The 13139-nt window shown below is 47.1% G+C and overlaps 1 protein-coding gene across 1 annotated transcript in view; it reads right to left on the reverse strand.

The window, feature by feature from the left end:
- Positions 1 to 6594: 6594 nt before the first annotated feature.
- Positions 6595 to 13139, reverse strand: part of itpkca (inositol-trisphosphate 3-kinase Ca) — a 31406-nt gene continuing 24861 nt past the window's right edge. Inside the window, exons 5-7 of the mRNA XM_039005629.1 lie at positions 7982 to 8083; positions 7561 to 7632; positions 6595 to 7456 (exon numbers count right to left, since the gene is read on the reverse strand). Of these exons, the coding sequence (XP_038861557.1) occupies positions 7250 to 7456; positions 7561 to 7632; positions 7982 to 8083 (381 nt within the window). The 3' untranslated portion in view covers positions 6595 to 7249. The remainder of the gene's footprint in view (positions 7457 to 7560; positions 7633 to 7981; positions 8084 to 13139) is intronic.

The following is a 13139-nucleotide window of genomic DNA, read 5'->3' on the forward strand; positions in this document are numbered from 1 at the left end:
AACAATACCATTCCAATTACACATTCTTTGTCGCAATGATTCTATGATTCTGTATGACCATCATGACGCGGTAAAATGTATCAATTCATGAAAAGGAAAGTGGATAAAGCATAATTCTGTATGGGAAAGCATGTGACTAGTCGCATAGGATATGCGTGGGAGAGCTCAAATTACAATAAATATGGGATGAAGAGGAGGCTGGTGGGAATGCGCTATAGGAGGATGGGCTCATTGTAATGGCTGGAATGGAATAAATGGCATGGATTCAAACATCTAGAAACTCCATTTGACTCCGTTCCAAATATTCCATTACAGCATTAGAATGAGCCCGTCCTCCTATAGCTCCTCCCACCAGCCTCCTCTGATGGGATCAATTAAAATAATTATACCAGACTGGAAGACCTTTATATCACAACTGAAACAAACCATACAGGTAAAAAGTTTAAAGCTTAAAGCTAGAGTCCTTAGTTGAAACAATAACAAAGCGGACACCCAACCTCTATTTTGGTAAAAAGCTATGGGATGGGCCTGGAGAAATGTGACCTTGGATACAAGGACTGACCATTCATGATATAAAAATTATAGTTTTAACAATGTTTTGAGGCTATAAAGTGTTTGTTTACATTTACATTGTTTACAGAGTAAAACAAGCTTACATTTTGGGTTCTGATGGGGTATGACAGTTTGACTATGCTTATGAGGCATTTATAAGTGATATTCTTCAAGAATCAATGGGTAAATATACTGAACAAAAATGTAAATGCAACATGCAACGATTTTACTGAGTTACAGTTCATATAAGGAAATCAGTCAATTGACATAAATTCATTAGGCCCTAATCTATGGATTTCACATGACTGGGCAGGGACGCAGCCATGGGTGGGCCTGGGAGGGCATAGACCTACTCACTTGGGAGCCAGGCCCAGCCATTCAGAATGAGTTTTCCCCACAAAAGGGCTTTATTACAGACAGAAATACTTCTCAGCTTCACCAGCTGTCCGGGTGGCGGGTCTCATACGATTCCGCAGGTGAAGAAGCCGGATTTGGAGGTCCTGGGCTGGCGTGGTTACACATGGTCTGCGTTTGTGAGGCCGGTTGGATGTACTGCAAAATTCTCTAAAATGACATTGGAGGCGGCTTATGGTAGAGAAATTAACATTAAATTCTCTGGCAACAGCTCTGATAGGCATTCCTGCAGTCAGCATGCCAATTGCACTCTCCCTCAAAACTTGATACATCTGTGTCATATGACAAAACTGCACATTTTAGAGTGGTCTTTTATTGTCCCCATCACAAAGTGGACCTGTGTAATGATCATGCTGTTTAATCAGCTTCTTGATATGCCACACCTGTCAGGTGGATGGATTATCTTGGAAAAGGAAAATGCTCACTAACAGGGATGTAAACAAATGAATGCAAAAACTTTTGGGGGGTTTTTTGCGTATGAAACATTTCTAGTATCTTAAATGCAACACTTTACATGTTGCATTTATATTTTTGTTCAGTATGTCATTCATTTTTAAGTCCAAAAATGGATGTAGCAACTAAGGATTGTATATTTAAATATATTTGAGGACATATTTCAGTTTTTTGTTAAACCATCCATTCCATTTGAATTCTAAAGGAGAAAGAGCAGAAGAGCCAGGAATCTCAGTCCTATTTTTTAGGTTCATCTAAAGATGAGGAGCAAGAAGCTCCACTGTACTTGGATGCATCTCCAAGTACACATTTCGAATACACCTGTGCCCCTAACTACCTACATTGCCTCACAACTTTCTCTGGGTGAGGTGGCACAGTGGTGGGATTTTAGTGTGGACACACCCTGCTCAGGCAGTGGTGTAAAGTACTTAAGTAAAAATACTTTAAAGTACTAGTTTTTGGGGGGTATCTGTACTTTACTGTTTATATTTTTGACAACTTTTACTTCACTACATTCCTAAAGAAAATAATGTACTTTTTACATACATTTTCCCTGACACCCAAAAGTACTCGTTACATTTTGAATGCTTAGCAGGACATGAAAATGGTCCAATTCACACACTGAACAAAATAACATCCCTGGTCATCTTTACTGTCTCTGATCTGGCAGACTCACTAAACACACATGCTTTGTTAATAAATGGTGTCTGAGAGTTGGAGGGTGCCCCTGGCTATCCATAAATGAAATGGTGCCATCTGGTTTGCTTAATATAAGGAATTTGAAATGATTTATACTTTTACTTTTGATATTTTAGCAATTATACTTACTTTTGACACTTAAAACCAAATACTTTTAGACTTTTACTCAAGTAGTATTTTACTGGGTGACTCACTTTTACTTTAGTAATTTTCTATTAGGTTCTCTACTTTTACTTAAGTATGACAATTGGGTACTTTTCCCACCACTGCTCAGGCATAAAGTGAGTCACCTGCTGAGACTATGGGTAGGGCCAGCTGATGCACTACTTGAGCATCCCTATGGAGAGGAAGTACCGGGTAGAGCACCTGGTGTTTGTGCCGACCCAGCGTATTCTGGTGGGGGCCTACAGTGATCTGTCTCTGTGTGTCTTCACTGACCCCCCAGGACATGACCGTGTTTCACAGAACCACCTGCCCTGCTTCTGGAGTTGGCATGCACTTCTGCCCCGAGACCAACGAGCTGCTGACCAGAAGCATGGGCCTCATTGCCTTCTGGGGCTTCTGGACGTCCCCTCAGAACCCCCCTGGGGCTGGTGAGAGTGCTGGACTGAAACGGCTGCTCCCTGCATAGGGATACCCTGGTGGGGCCCTAGTGACATAGCGCCAGACCTCCATCTACGACCTGTGCAACCGCCACGTCAAGAGCTTTGAGCTCACGGGCCAGCGTGAGCTGCTACAGTTCCACGGCTGCAGCCGGGCTATGCTGCACTGTATTAACAGACTGGCTGCAGCCGGGCTATGCTGCACTGTATCATAAAATACTGGTTGCAGCCGGGCTATGCTGCACTGTATCAAAAAAGACTGGCTGCAGCCGGGCTATGCTGCACTGTATCATAAAAGACTGGCTGCAGTCGGGCTATGCTGCACTGTATCATAAAAGACTGGCTGCAGCCGGGCTATGCTGCACTGTATCATAAAAGACTGGCTGCAGCCGGGCTATGCTGCACTGTATCATAAAAGACTGGCTGCAGCCGGGCTATGCTGCACTGTATCATAAAAGACTGGCTGCAGCCGGGCTATGCTGCACTGTATCATAAAAGACTGGCTGCAGTCGGGCTATGCTGCACTGTATCATAAAAGACTGGCTGCAGCCGGGCTATGCTGCACTGTATCATAAAAGACTGGCTGCAGTCGGGCTATGCTGCACTGTATCATAAAAGACTGGCTGCAGCCGGGCTATGCTGCACTGTATCATAAAAGACTGGCTGCAGTCGGGCTATGCTGCACTGTATCATAAAAGACTGGCTGCAGCCGGGCTATGCTGCACTGTATCATAAAAGACTGGCTGCAGCCGGGCTATGCTGCACTGTATCATAAAAGACTGGCTGCAGCCGGGCTATGCTGCACTGTATCATAAAAGACTGGCTGCAGTCGGGCTATGCTGCACTGTATCATAAAAGACTGGCTGCAGCCGGGCTATGCTGCACTGTATCAACAGACTGGCTGCAACGCTACTGCTACACAGGTAATGCCACAGGCTACGTGTAGACATGGAGCCGGGACATAGGCAGCCTGCTAAATAAGTTTGACGCCCAGCCAATGAGCTCCGAGCTGCTGCGCCCGACATGCTTGCTGACGTCTTCAGTGTGCGGCTGGGTGAAGGAGTGGAGCTGAGGGGGAAAGCTGTTGATCAAGGTCTGGCCCTGTGAGGAACTTGGAGATCTGGGACTGCTGTGACAACATGCTGAGTGAAATTAGGCTGGGCTTGGCCAGGTGTTTTGCTAAAGCGTGGGGCGACATCCTGTCCGTCTTCAGCGGCAGCAACGCCCTCATCTCTTACCAAAGTTAACTAGCAATATTTTTCATTTAGAACCAGTTACAAACAAATATATTTTTGTACAGCAACCTCTTCAGTATGCCTTTGTCATAGCAGCTGACTGAAACTGGTGTGAGCCTGACAAATAACACAGGACAGCAATTATCGCAAGACAAGAGTTGGTCCACATTTTAATGGCTTCCATTTGAGTAGCCTGGTCTAAGAAACCAGTTGCAGACATTGCTCAAAATATCACAGTTGTTCAACTCAGTTCCAGGACATCTTAATCTGCCAATTTGATGAACTGCTACTCACATAATAATACTAAATCAATCAACACACTTGTAGTTGTACATTTGGCCTTTGCCTTCATATCTTAGTTGTACTGTATAGCAAAGGTGGGGGGGGGGGGACCATAACAGTCTCATCAATAGAAAAGTATTTGTGCAGTGGCACTTTGTGCAAGTGATGAACTCCTTGTCGGATTATATTTAGGATATTTAAGATTCACAAATGCTGTCATTGTTTCAGCCTGCAGGATACCCCACTAGGCTCTATGCCTGGAAGCATGTTGTTTGGGTCCTATATTGCCCTCTAAAGTCACACATTCTTACAGGATAACTAGACTGTTTCTCTCTCAAAGAAGGGGATAAATGTGTGGTGCAAAACAAAGGAGTTGATTGCCGACTTCAGGAAGCAGGGATTACGCCCCAATCCATATCAACAACACTGCAGTGGAGTCAGCAGCTTCAGGTTCCTCTGCGTCCACATCACAGAGAACCTCACAGTGACAGACAACACCACAGCCCTGGTCAAGGTGCAACTGCGCCTCTACTTTCTCAGGTGGCTGAAGAAAATCGTCACGCTCCCCCGGGTCCTCTCCTAATTCTACCGCAGCAACATTGACAGCATCCTGACCGGCTGCATCCCGGCTTGGTACAGAAACTGCTCCATTCACGACCGCAAGGCCCTTCAGAGGGGGGAGAAGACTGCCCAGTACATCACTGGAACCGTGCTCCCCACCATACAGGACAAGGACCCTGCTCAGCCCAGCCATGGACTATTCACTCCGTTACCGTCTGTTCCCGGACCACCATCTCAGAGACAGTTCTTTACCCACAAGCCAACAGACTACTTAACTCTTAAACCAGGACTGACTGCCAGAATAACAGACTCCCTGCACCCTATCACACATGGACTCACACACATGCACACACACACCTACTGCACAATGTCTATTTATTATTGCACAATTCCCTGGCACATGTAAATTCACAATTTGTCAGAGTGCCGCTTTGAATTATATTTATGGCCCCAAATGTTTTTCTTCGCTTAATTTCTATTGTCGTGAGATGAACCTGCAAGTAAGTATTTCGTTGCACTATGTACGGTGCATTCAGAAAGTATTCAGAACCCTTTCCTTTTTACACATTTTGTTACGTTACAGCATTATTCAAAAATGTATTAAATAAAATGTTTTTCCATCATTAATCTACATGCTATACCCCATGATGACACATTTACTAAATAAAAAAAATACCTTATTTACATAAGTATTCAGACCCTTTGCTAGGAGACTCAAAATAGAGCTCAGGTGCATCCTGTTTCCATTGATCATCCTTGAGATGTTTCTACAACTTGATTGAAGTCCACCTGTGGTAAATTCAATTGATTGGAAATTATTTGGAAAGGCACACACCTGTTTATATACGGTCCCACAGTTGACAGTGCATGTCAGAGCAAAGCAATGAGGTCGAAGGTATTGTCAGGGAAGTGCACAAGAACCCGATGGTCACTCTGACAGAGCCCAAGAGTTCCTCTGTGGAGATGAGAGAACCTTCCGGAAGGACAACCATCACCACAGCACTCAACCAATCAGGTCTTTATGGTAGTGGCCTGAACGAAGCCACTCCTCAGTAAAAGGCACATGATAGGCCACTTGGAGTTTGCCAAAAGGCACCTAAAGGACTCTCAGACCATGAGAAACAAGATTATCCGGTCTGATGAAACCAAGATTGAACTCATTGGCCTGAATGCCAAGTGTCACGTCTGGAGGAAACCTGGCACCATCCCTAAGGTGAAGCATGGTGGCGGCAACATCATGCTATGGGGATGTTTTTCAGAGGCAGGGACTGGGAGACTAGTCAGGATCGAGGGAAAGATTAACAGAGCAAAGTACAGAGAGATCCTTGATGAAAACCTGCTCCAGAGCGCTCAGGACCACAGACTGGGAGCGAAGGTTCAGGACAACGACCCGAAACACACAGCCAAGACAACGCAGGAGTGGCTTCGGGACAAGTCTCTGAATGTCCTTGAGTGGCCCAGCCAGAGCCCGGACTTGAACCAAATCGATCTCTGGAGAGACCTGAAAATAGCTGTGCAGTGATGCTCTCCATCCAACCTGACAGAGCTTGAGAAGATCTGCAGAGATGAATGGGAGAAACTCCCCAAATACAGGTGTGCCAAGCTTGTAGAGTCATACCCAAGAAGACTCGAGGCTGTAATCGCTGCCAAAGGTACTTCAAAGTACTGAGTAAAGGGTCTGAATACTCATGTAAATGTGATATCAGTTTTAATTTTTATAAATTTGCAAATAATTCTAAAAACCTGTTTTTGCTTTGTCATTAGGGGGTATTGTGTGTAGATTTATGAGGGAAAAAAATATTTAATCCACTTTAGAAATAGGCTGTAATGTAACAGAATGTGGAAAAAGGTCAAGGGGCCTGCATACTTCCCGAATGCACTGTATATCATGAGTATATGACTAATAAACAAACTTGAAGGCAGTGTTCATTAACACAGTTCTCAGAGGTTTTACTAGGTTTTATGAGTCCTCTATTAATATTAAGGGCCACTCCATTATGTGGAGCATAATAGTATAGTATCAACATTAATTGTTTAGGTCCTACAGCCCTCAAACCTGGAGTAAGAAACACTTAGAGCTGATGATTATTAAGTACAATTGTAATAGAACAAAATGGCGGAATTTGTTTGGGGGGGATTATGTGGAAGATGATAAAAGGGCAGTGTTTCATTTTGCATTGCTGTTGTATAGTTCTTCTGAGGAACTAGTGCTACTATTTTCCTTTGTCCACCACATACACCTCTGTTCCTCTCCCATTGCCTTCATTATAGCCACAGACGGTAGTCCAGTACCCCCTAAACACAGAATCCGAGTCCAATATGTGAACAATCTCTCGTTTGTCAAAACTCTCAGGTAAAAGCTGAAATGGCCATTCGGATTTGGTTCAGGTGGGAAAGGGTGTTTTGGTTGGGATGAGGTCCTGTGTCAGTCATTCAATTGTGAGGTTCAGTTCAGGTGAGATGCAGCATATCGGTCAGGACATCAATGAGGTTATCCAGCCCCCACAGGTACCCATCCTCTCGGTTGCCCTCTATCCAGGGGGTGCGGTGGTCCAGGGTGAGAGGCGGCGGCAGGGGGACAGTCCTCCCAAAATCAATCATCCATACTCCTGTCTTCCCTGTACTGTCATGCACAAATAGTAGGGAGCTGCCCACCACCTGCAGAGAGAAACAGATGTTAGTGTGCACCTCGCCATTCAGAGACCAGCATCAAGACATGCAAAGCATGCATTATACCATGAGCGCAGTGGAAAACGGCTTACCTCATGTGTTCTGAAGAAGATGGATGCCTCCAACACCAGTCGAAGATCCTTCATTCGTCTCAGATATCCCTTCTGAAAGAGAAGAGAAAGAGAACTATAATCCTGAGAGAGGAAGATAAAGGTAAAGGGGGTAAGATTAAAGCTGGAATATATACTTGGTAAAACTGCCACGTCCATTTGCGATATTACAAAAAAAGAAGTTACTCCAAACAACAAACACTTTCCCCCCCGTTGACATCACTGCACATCATTATTTGCGCAATAGAACAACAGAGAAGTTACTGCAAATATTTTTGACCACAATGCTGGATGCTCTGCTCTTCTGTTTAATTAACAAAAAAACAAATAGACGGCCGGGGCGAACAGTGGCTCTGTTTCACCTTAAGCAAATTTCAGCTTTAAGAGAAAGAGAAACGCTCACCAGAATTAGGGTGTTGCAACCCACAAAGTCCTGCAGTGCCTGCATCACCTCTTCTCTGCTCTTGGTCCTTTTAAAGTTTGTGTTGCATACACCATCAGCCTTCTACACAAGGATTTAACAATGGTTTAGACATGCGTGCACAAACGGGTAAATTTATATACACAAGTCTTTTGGCTACACATCCTCAGGGAATGACATTTAGGTCTGAAATGTCCAACAGGCAAGTCCAGAGTATTTTTGGCATGCCCGAAGATTAGTCACAAAATGTGAAAATAGTTTACATGCAACAAAAAAACACCGTAACACGGTCACAAACAGTTTTACTCGCTTGCTAACATTGGACCTGCAACTTTTGCAGCGCATGAGATGCTTTTATTCATTTCAACAAAACCTGGAGGTGAGCAGGTCAGCTCCATAAAATCCTAAAATACTTGCGCTGCTCGAACATATAACTAAACTCTGGTTCCATTTTCAAGACTGACGCGCAGCTCACGCTAGAGAGCAATAAGACAGTGGCTCACGCTGGAGAACAATAAGACAGTGGCTCACGCTGGAGAGCAATAAGACAGTGGCTCACGCTGGAGAGCAATAAGACAGTGGCTCACGCTAGAGAGCAATAAGACAGTGGCTCACGCTAGAGAGCAATAAGACAGTGGCTCACGCTGGAGAACAATAAGACAGTGGCTCACGCTGGAGAACAATAAGACAGTGGCTCACGCTGGAGAGCAATAAGACAGTGGCTCACGCTGGAGAGCAATAAGACAGTGGCTCACGCTAGAGAGCAATAAGACAGTGGCTCACGCTGGAGAGCAATAAGACAGTGGCTCACGCTGGAGAGCAATAAGACAGTGGCTCACGCTGGAGAACAATAAGACAGTGGCTCACGCTGGAGAGCAATAAGACAGTGGCTCACGCTAGAGAGCAATAAGACAGTGGCTCACGCTGGAGAACAATAAGACAGTGGCTCACGCTGGAGAGCAATAAGACAGTGGCTCACGCTAGACAGCAATAAGACAGTGGCTCACGCTGGAGAGCAATAAGACAGTGGCTCACGCTGGAGAGCAATAAGACAGTGGCTCACGCTGGAGAGCAATAAGACAGTGGCTCACGCTGGAGAGCAATAAGACAGTGGCTCACGCTGGAGAGCAATAAGAAAGTGGCTCACGCTGGAGAGCAATAAGACAGTGGCTCACGCTGGAGAGCAATAAGACAGTGGCTCACGCTGGAGAGCAATAAGACAGTGGCTCACGCTAGAGAACAATAAGACAGTGGCTCACGCTAGAGAGCAATAAGACAGTGGCTCACGCTGGAGAGCAATAAGACAGTGGCTCACGCTGGAGAGCAATAAGACAGTGGCTCACGCTGGAGAGCAATAAGACAGTGGCTCACGCTGGAGAGCAATAAGACAGTGGCTCACGCTGGAGAGCAATAAGACAGTGGCTCACGCTGGAGAGCAATAAGACAGTGGCTCACGCTGGAGAGCAATAAGACAGTGGCTCACGCTGGAGAGCAATAAGACAGTGGCTCACGCTGGAGAGCAATAAGACAGTGGCTCACGCTAGAGAGCAATAAGACAGTGGCTCACGCTGGAGAGCAATAAGACAGTGGCTCACGCTGGAGAGCAATAAGACAGTGGCTCACGCTGGAGAGCAATAAGACAGTGGCTCACGCTGGAGAGCAATAAGACAGTGGCTCACGCTGGAGAGCAATAAGACAGTGGCTCACGCTGGAGAGCAATAAGACAGTGGCTCACGCTGGATAGCAATAAGACAGTGGCTCACGCTGGAGAGCAATAAGACAGTGGCTCACGCTAGAGAGCAATAAGACAGTGGCTCACGCTGGAGAGCAATAAGACAGTGGCTCACGCTGGAGAGCAATAAGACAGTGGCTCACGCTGGAGAGCAATAAGACAGTGGCTCACGCTGGAGAGCAATAAGACAGTGGCTCACGCTGGAGAGCAATAAGACAGTGGCTCACGCTGGAGAGCAATAAGACAGTGTCTCACGCTGGAGAGCAATAAGACAGTGGCTCACGCTGGAGAGCAATAAGACAGTGGCTCACGCTGGAGAGCAATAAGACAGTGGCTCACGCTGGAGAGCAATAAGACAGTGGCTAACGCTGGAGAACAATAAGACAGTGGCTCACGCTGGAGAGCAATAAGACAGTGGCTCACGCTGGAGAGCAATAAGACAGTGGCTCACGCTGGAGAGCAATAAGACAGTGGCTCACGCTGGAGAGCAATAAGACAGTGGCTCACGCTGGAGAGCAATAAGACAGTGGCTCACGCTAGACAGCAATAAGACAGTGGCTCACGCTAGAGAGCAATAAGACAGTGGCTCACGCTGGAGAGCAATAAGACAGTGGCTCACGCTGGAGAGCAATAAGACAGTGGCTCACGCTGGAGAGCAATAAGACAGTGGCTCACGCTGGAGAGCAATAAGACAGTGGCTCACGCTGGAGAGCAATAAGACAGTGGCTCACGCTGGAGAGCAATAAGACAGTGTCTCACGCTGGAGAGCAATAAGACAGTGGCTCACGCTGGAGAGCAATAAGACAGTGGCTCACGCTGGATAGCAATAAGACAGTGGCTCACGCTGGATAGCAATAAGACAGTGGCTCATAGAGAGCAATAAGACAGTGGCTCACGCTAGAGAGCAATAAGACAGTGGCTCACGCTGGAGAGCAATAAGACAGTGGCTCACGCTGGAGAGCAATAAGACAGTGGCTCACGCTAGAGAGCAATAAGACAGTGGCTCACGCTGGAGAGCAATAAGACAGTGGCTCACGCTGGAGAGCAATAAGACAGTGGCTCACGCTGGAGAGCAATAAGACAGTGGCTCACGCTGGAGAGCAATAAGACAGTGGCTCACGCTGGAGAGCAATAAGACAGTGGCTCACGCTGGAGAGCAATAAGACAGTGTCTCACGCTGGAGAGCAATAAGACAGTGGCTCACGCTGGAGAGCAATAAGACAGTGGCTCACGCTAGAGAGCAATAAGACAGTGGCTCACGCTGGAGAGCAATAAGACAGTGGCTCACGCTGGAGAGCAATAAGACAGTGGCTCACGCTGGAGAGCAATAAGACAGTGGCTCACGCTGGAGAGCAATAAGACAGTGGCTCACGCTAGAGAGCAATAAGACAGTGGCTCACGCTGGAGAGCAATAAGACAGTGGCTCACGCTGGAGAGCAATAAGACAGTGGCTCACGCTGGAGAGCAATAAGACAGTGGCTCACGCTGGAGAGCAATAAGACAGTGGCTCACGCTGGAGAGCAATAAGACAGTGGCTCACGCTGGAGAGCAATAAGACAGTGGCTCACGCTGGAGAGCAATAAGACAGTGGCTCACGCTAGAGAGCAATAAGACAGTGGCTCACGCTAGATAGCAATAAGACAGTGGCTCACGCTGGAGAGCAATAAGACAGTGGCTCACGCTGGAGAGCAATAAGACAGTGGCTCACGCTGGAGAACAATAAGACAGTGGCTCACGCTGGAGAGCAATAAGACAGTGGCTCACGCTGGAGAGCAATAAGACAGTGTCTCACGCTGGAGAGCAATAAGACAGTGGCTCACGCTGGAGAGCAATAAGACAGTGGCTCACGCTGGATAGCAATAAGACAGTGGCTCACGCTGGATAGCAATAAGACAGTGGCTCACGCTAGAGAGCAATAAGACAGTGGCTCACGCTAGAGAGCAATAAGACAGTGGCTCACGCTGGAGAGCAATAAGACAGTGGCTCACGCTGGAGAGCAATAAGACAGTGGCTCACGCTAGAGAGCAATAAGACAGTGGCTCACGCTAGAGAGCAATAAGACAGTGGCTCACGCTAGAGAGCAATAAGACAGTGGCTCACGCTGGAGAGCAATAAGACAGTGGCTCACGCTGGAGAGCAATAAGACAGTGGCTCACGCTGGAGAACAATAAGACAGTGGCTCACGCTAGAGAGCAATAAGACAGTGTCTCACGCTGGAGAGCAATAAGACAGTGGCTCACGCTAGAGAGCAATAAGACAGTGGCTCACGCTAGAGAGCAATAAGACAGTGGCTCACGCTGGAGAGCAATAAGACAGTGGCTCACGCTGGAGAGCAATAAGACAGTGGCTCACGCTGGAGAGCAATAAGACAGTGGCTCACGCTGGAGAGCAATAAGACAGTGGCTCACGCTGGAGAGCAATAAGACAGTGGCTCACGCTGGAGAGCAATAAGACAGTGGCTCACGCTGGAGAACAATAAGACAGTGGCTCACGCTGGAGAGCAATTAAGACATGGCTCACGCTGGAGAGCAATAAGACAGTGGCTCCAAGCTAGAAGAGCAATAAGACAGTGGCTCACGCTAGAGAGCAATAAGACAGTGGCTCACGCTGGAGAGCAATAAGACAGTGGCTCACGCTGGAGAGCAATAAGACAGTGGCTCACGCTGGAGAGCAATAGACAGTGGCTCACGCTGGAGAGCAATAAGACAGTGGCTCACGCTGGAGAGCAATAAGACAGTGGCTCACGCTGGAGAGCAATAAGACAGTGGCTCACGCTGGAGAGCAATAAGAAAGTGGCTCACGCTGGAGAGCAATAAGACAGTGGCTGAGGCTAGAGAGCAATAAGACAGTGGCTCACGCTGGAGAGCAATAAGACAGTGGCTCACGCTGGAGAGCAATAAGACAGTGGCTCACGCTAGAGAACAATAAGACAGTGGCTCACGCTAGAGAGCAATAAGACAGTGGCTCACGCTGGAGAGCAATAAGACAGTGGCTCACGCTGGAGCAATAAGACAGTGGCTCACGCTGGAGAGCAATAAGACAGTGGCTCACGCTGGAGCATAAGACAGTGGCTCACGCTGGAGAGCAATAAGACAGTGGCTCACGCTGGAGAGCAATAAGACAGTGGCTCACGCTGGAGAGCAATAAGACAGTGGCTCACGCTGGAGAGCAATAAGACAGTGGCTCACGCTGGAGAGCAATAAGACAGTGGCTCACGCTGGAGAGCAATAAGACAGTGGCTCACGCTGGAGAAAAGATAAGTGGCTCACGCTGGAGAGCAATAAGACAGTGTCTCACGCTGGAGAGCAATAGACAGTGTCTCACGCTGGAGAGCAATAAGACAGTGGCTCACGCTGGAGAGCAATAAGACAGTGGCTCACGCTGGAGAGCAATAAGACAGTGGCTCAA

This window comes from Salvelinus namaycush, chromosome 12 (assembly GCF_016432855.1).
Source record: "Salvelinus namaycush isolate Seneca chromosome 12, SaNama_1.0, whole genome shotgun sequence".
Lineage (NCBI taxonomy): Eukaryota > Metazoa > Chordata > Actinopteri > Salmoniformes > Salmonidae > Salvelinus > Salvelinus namaycush.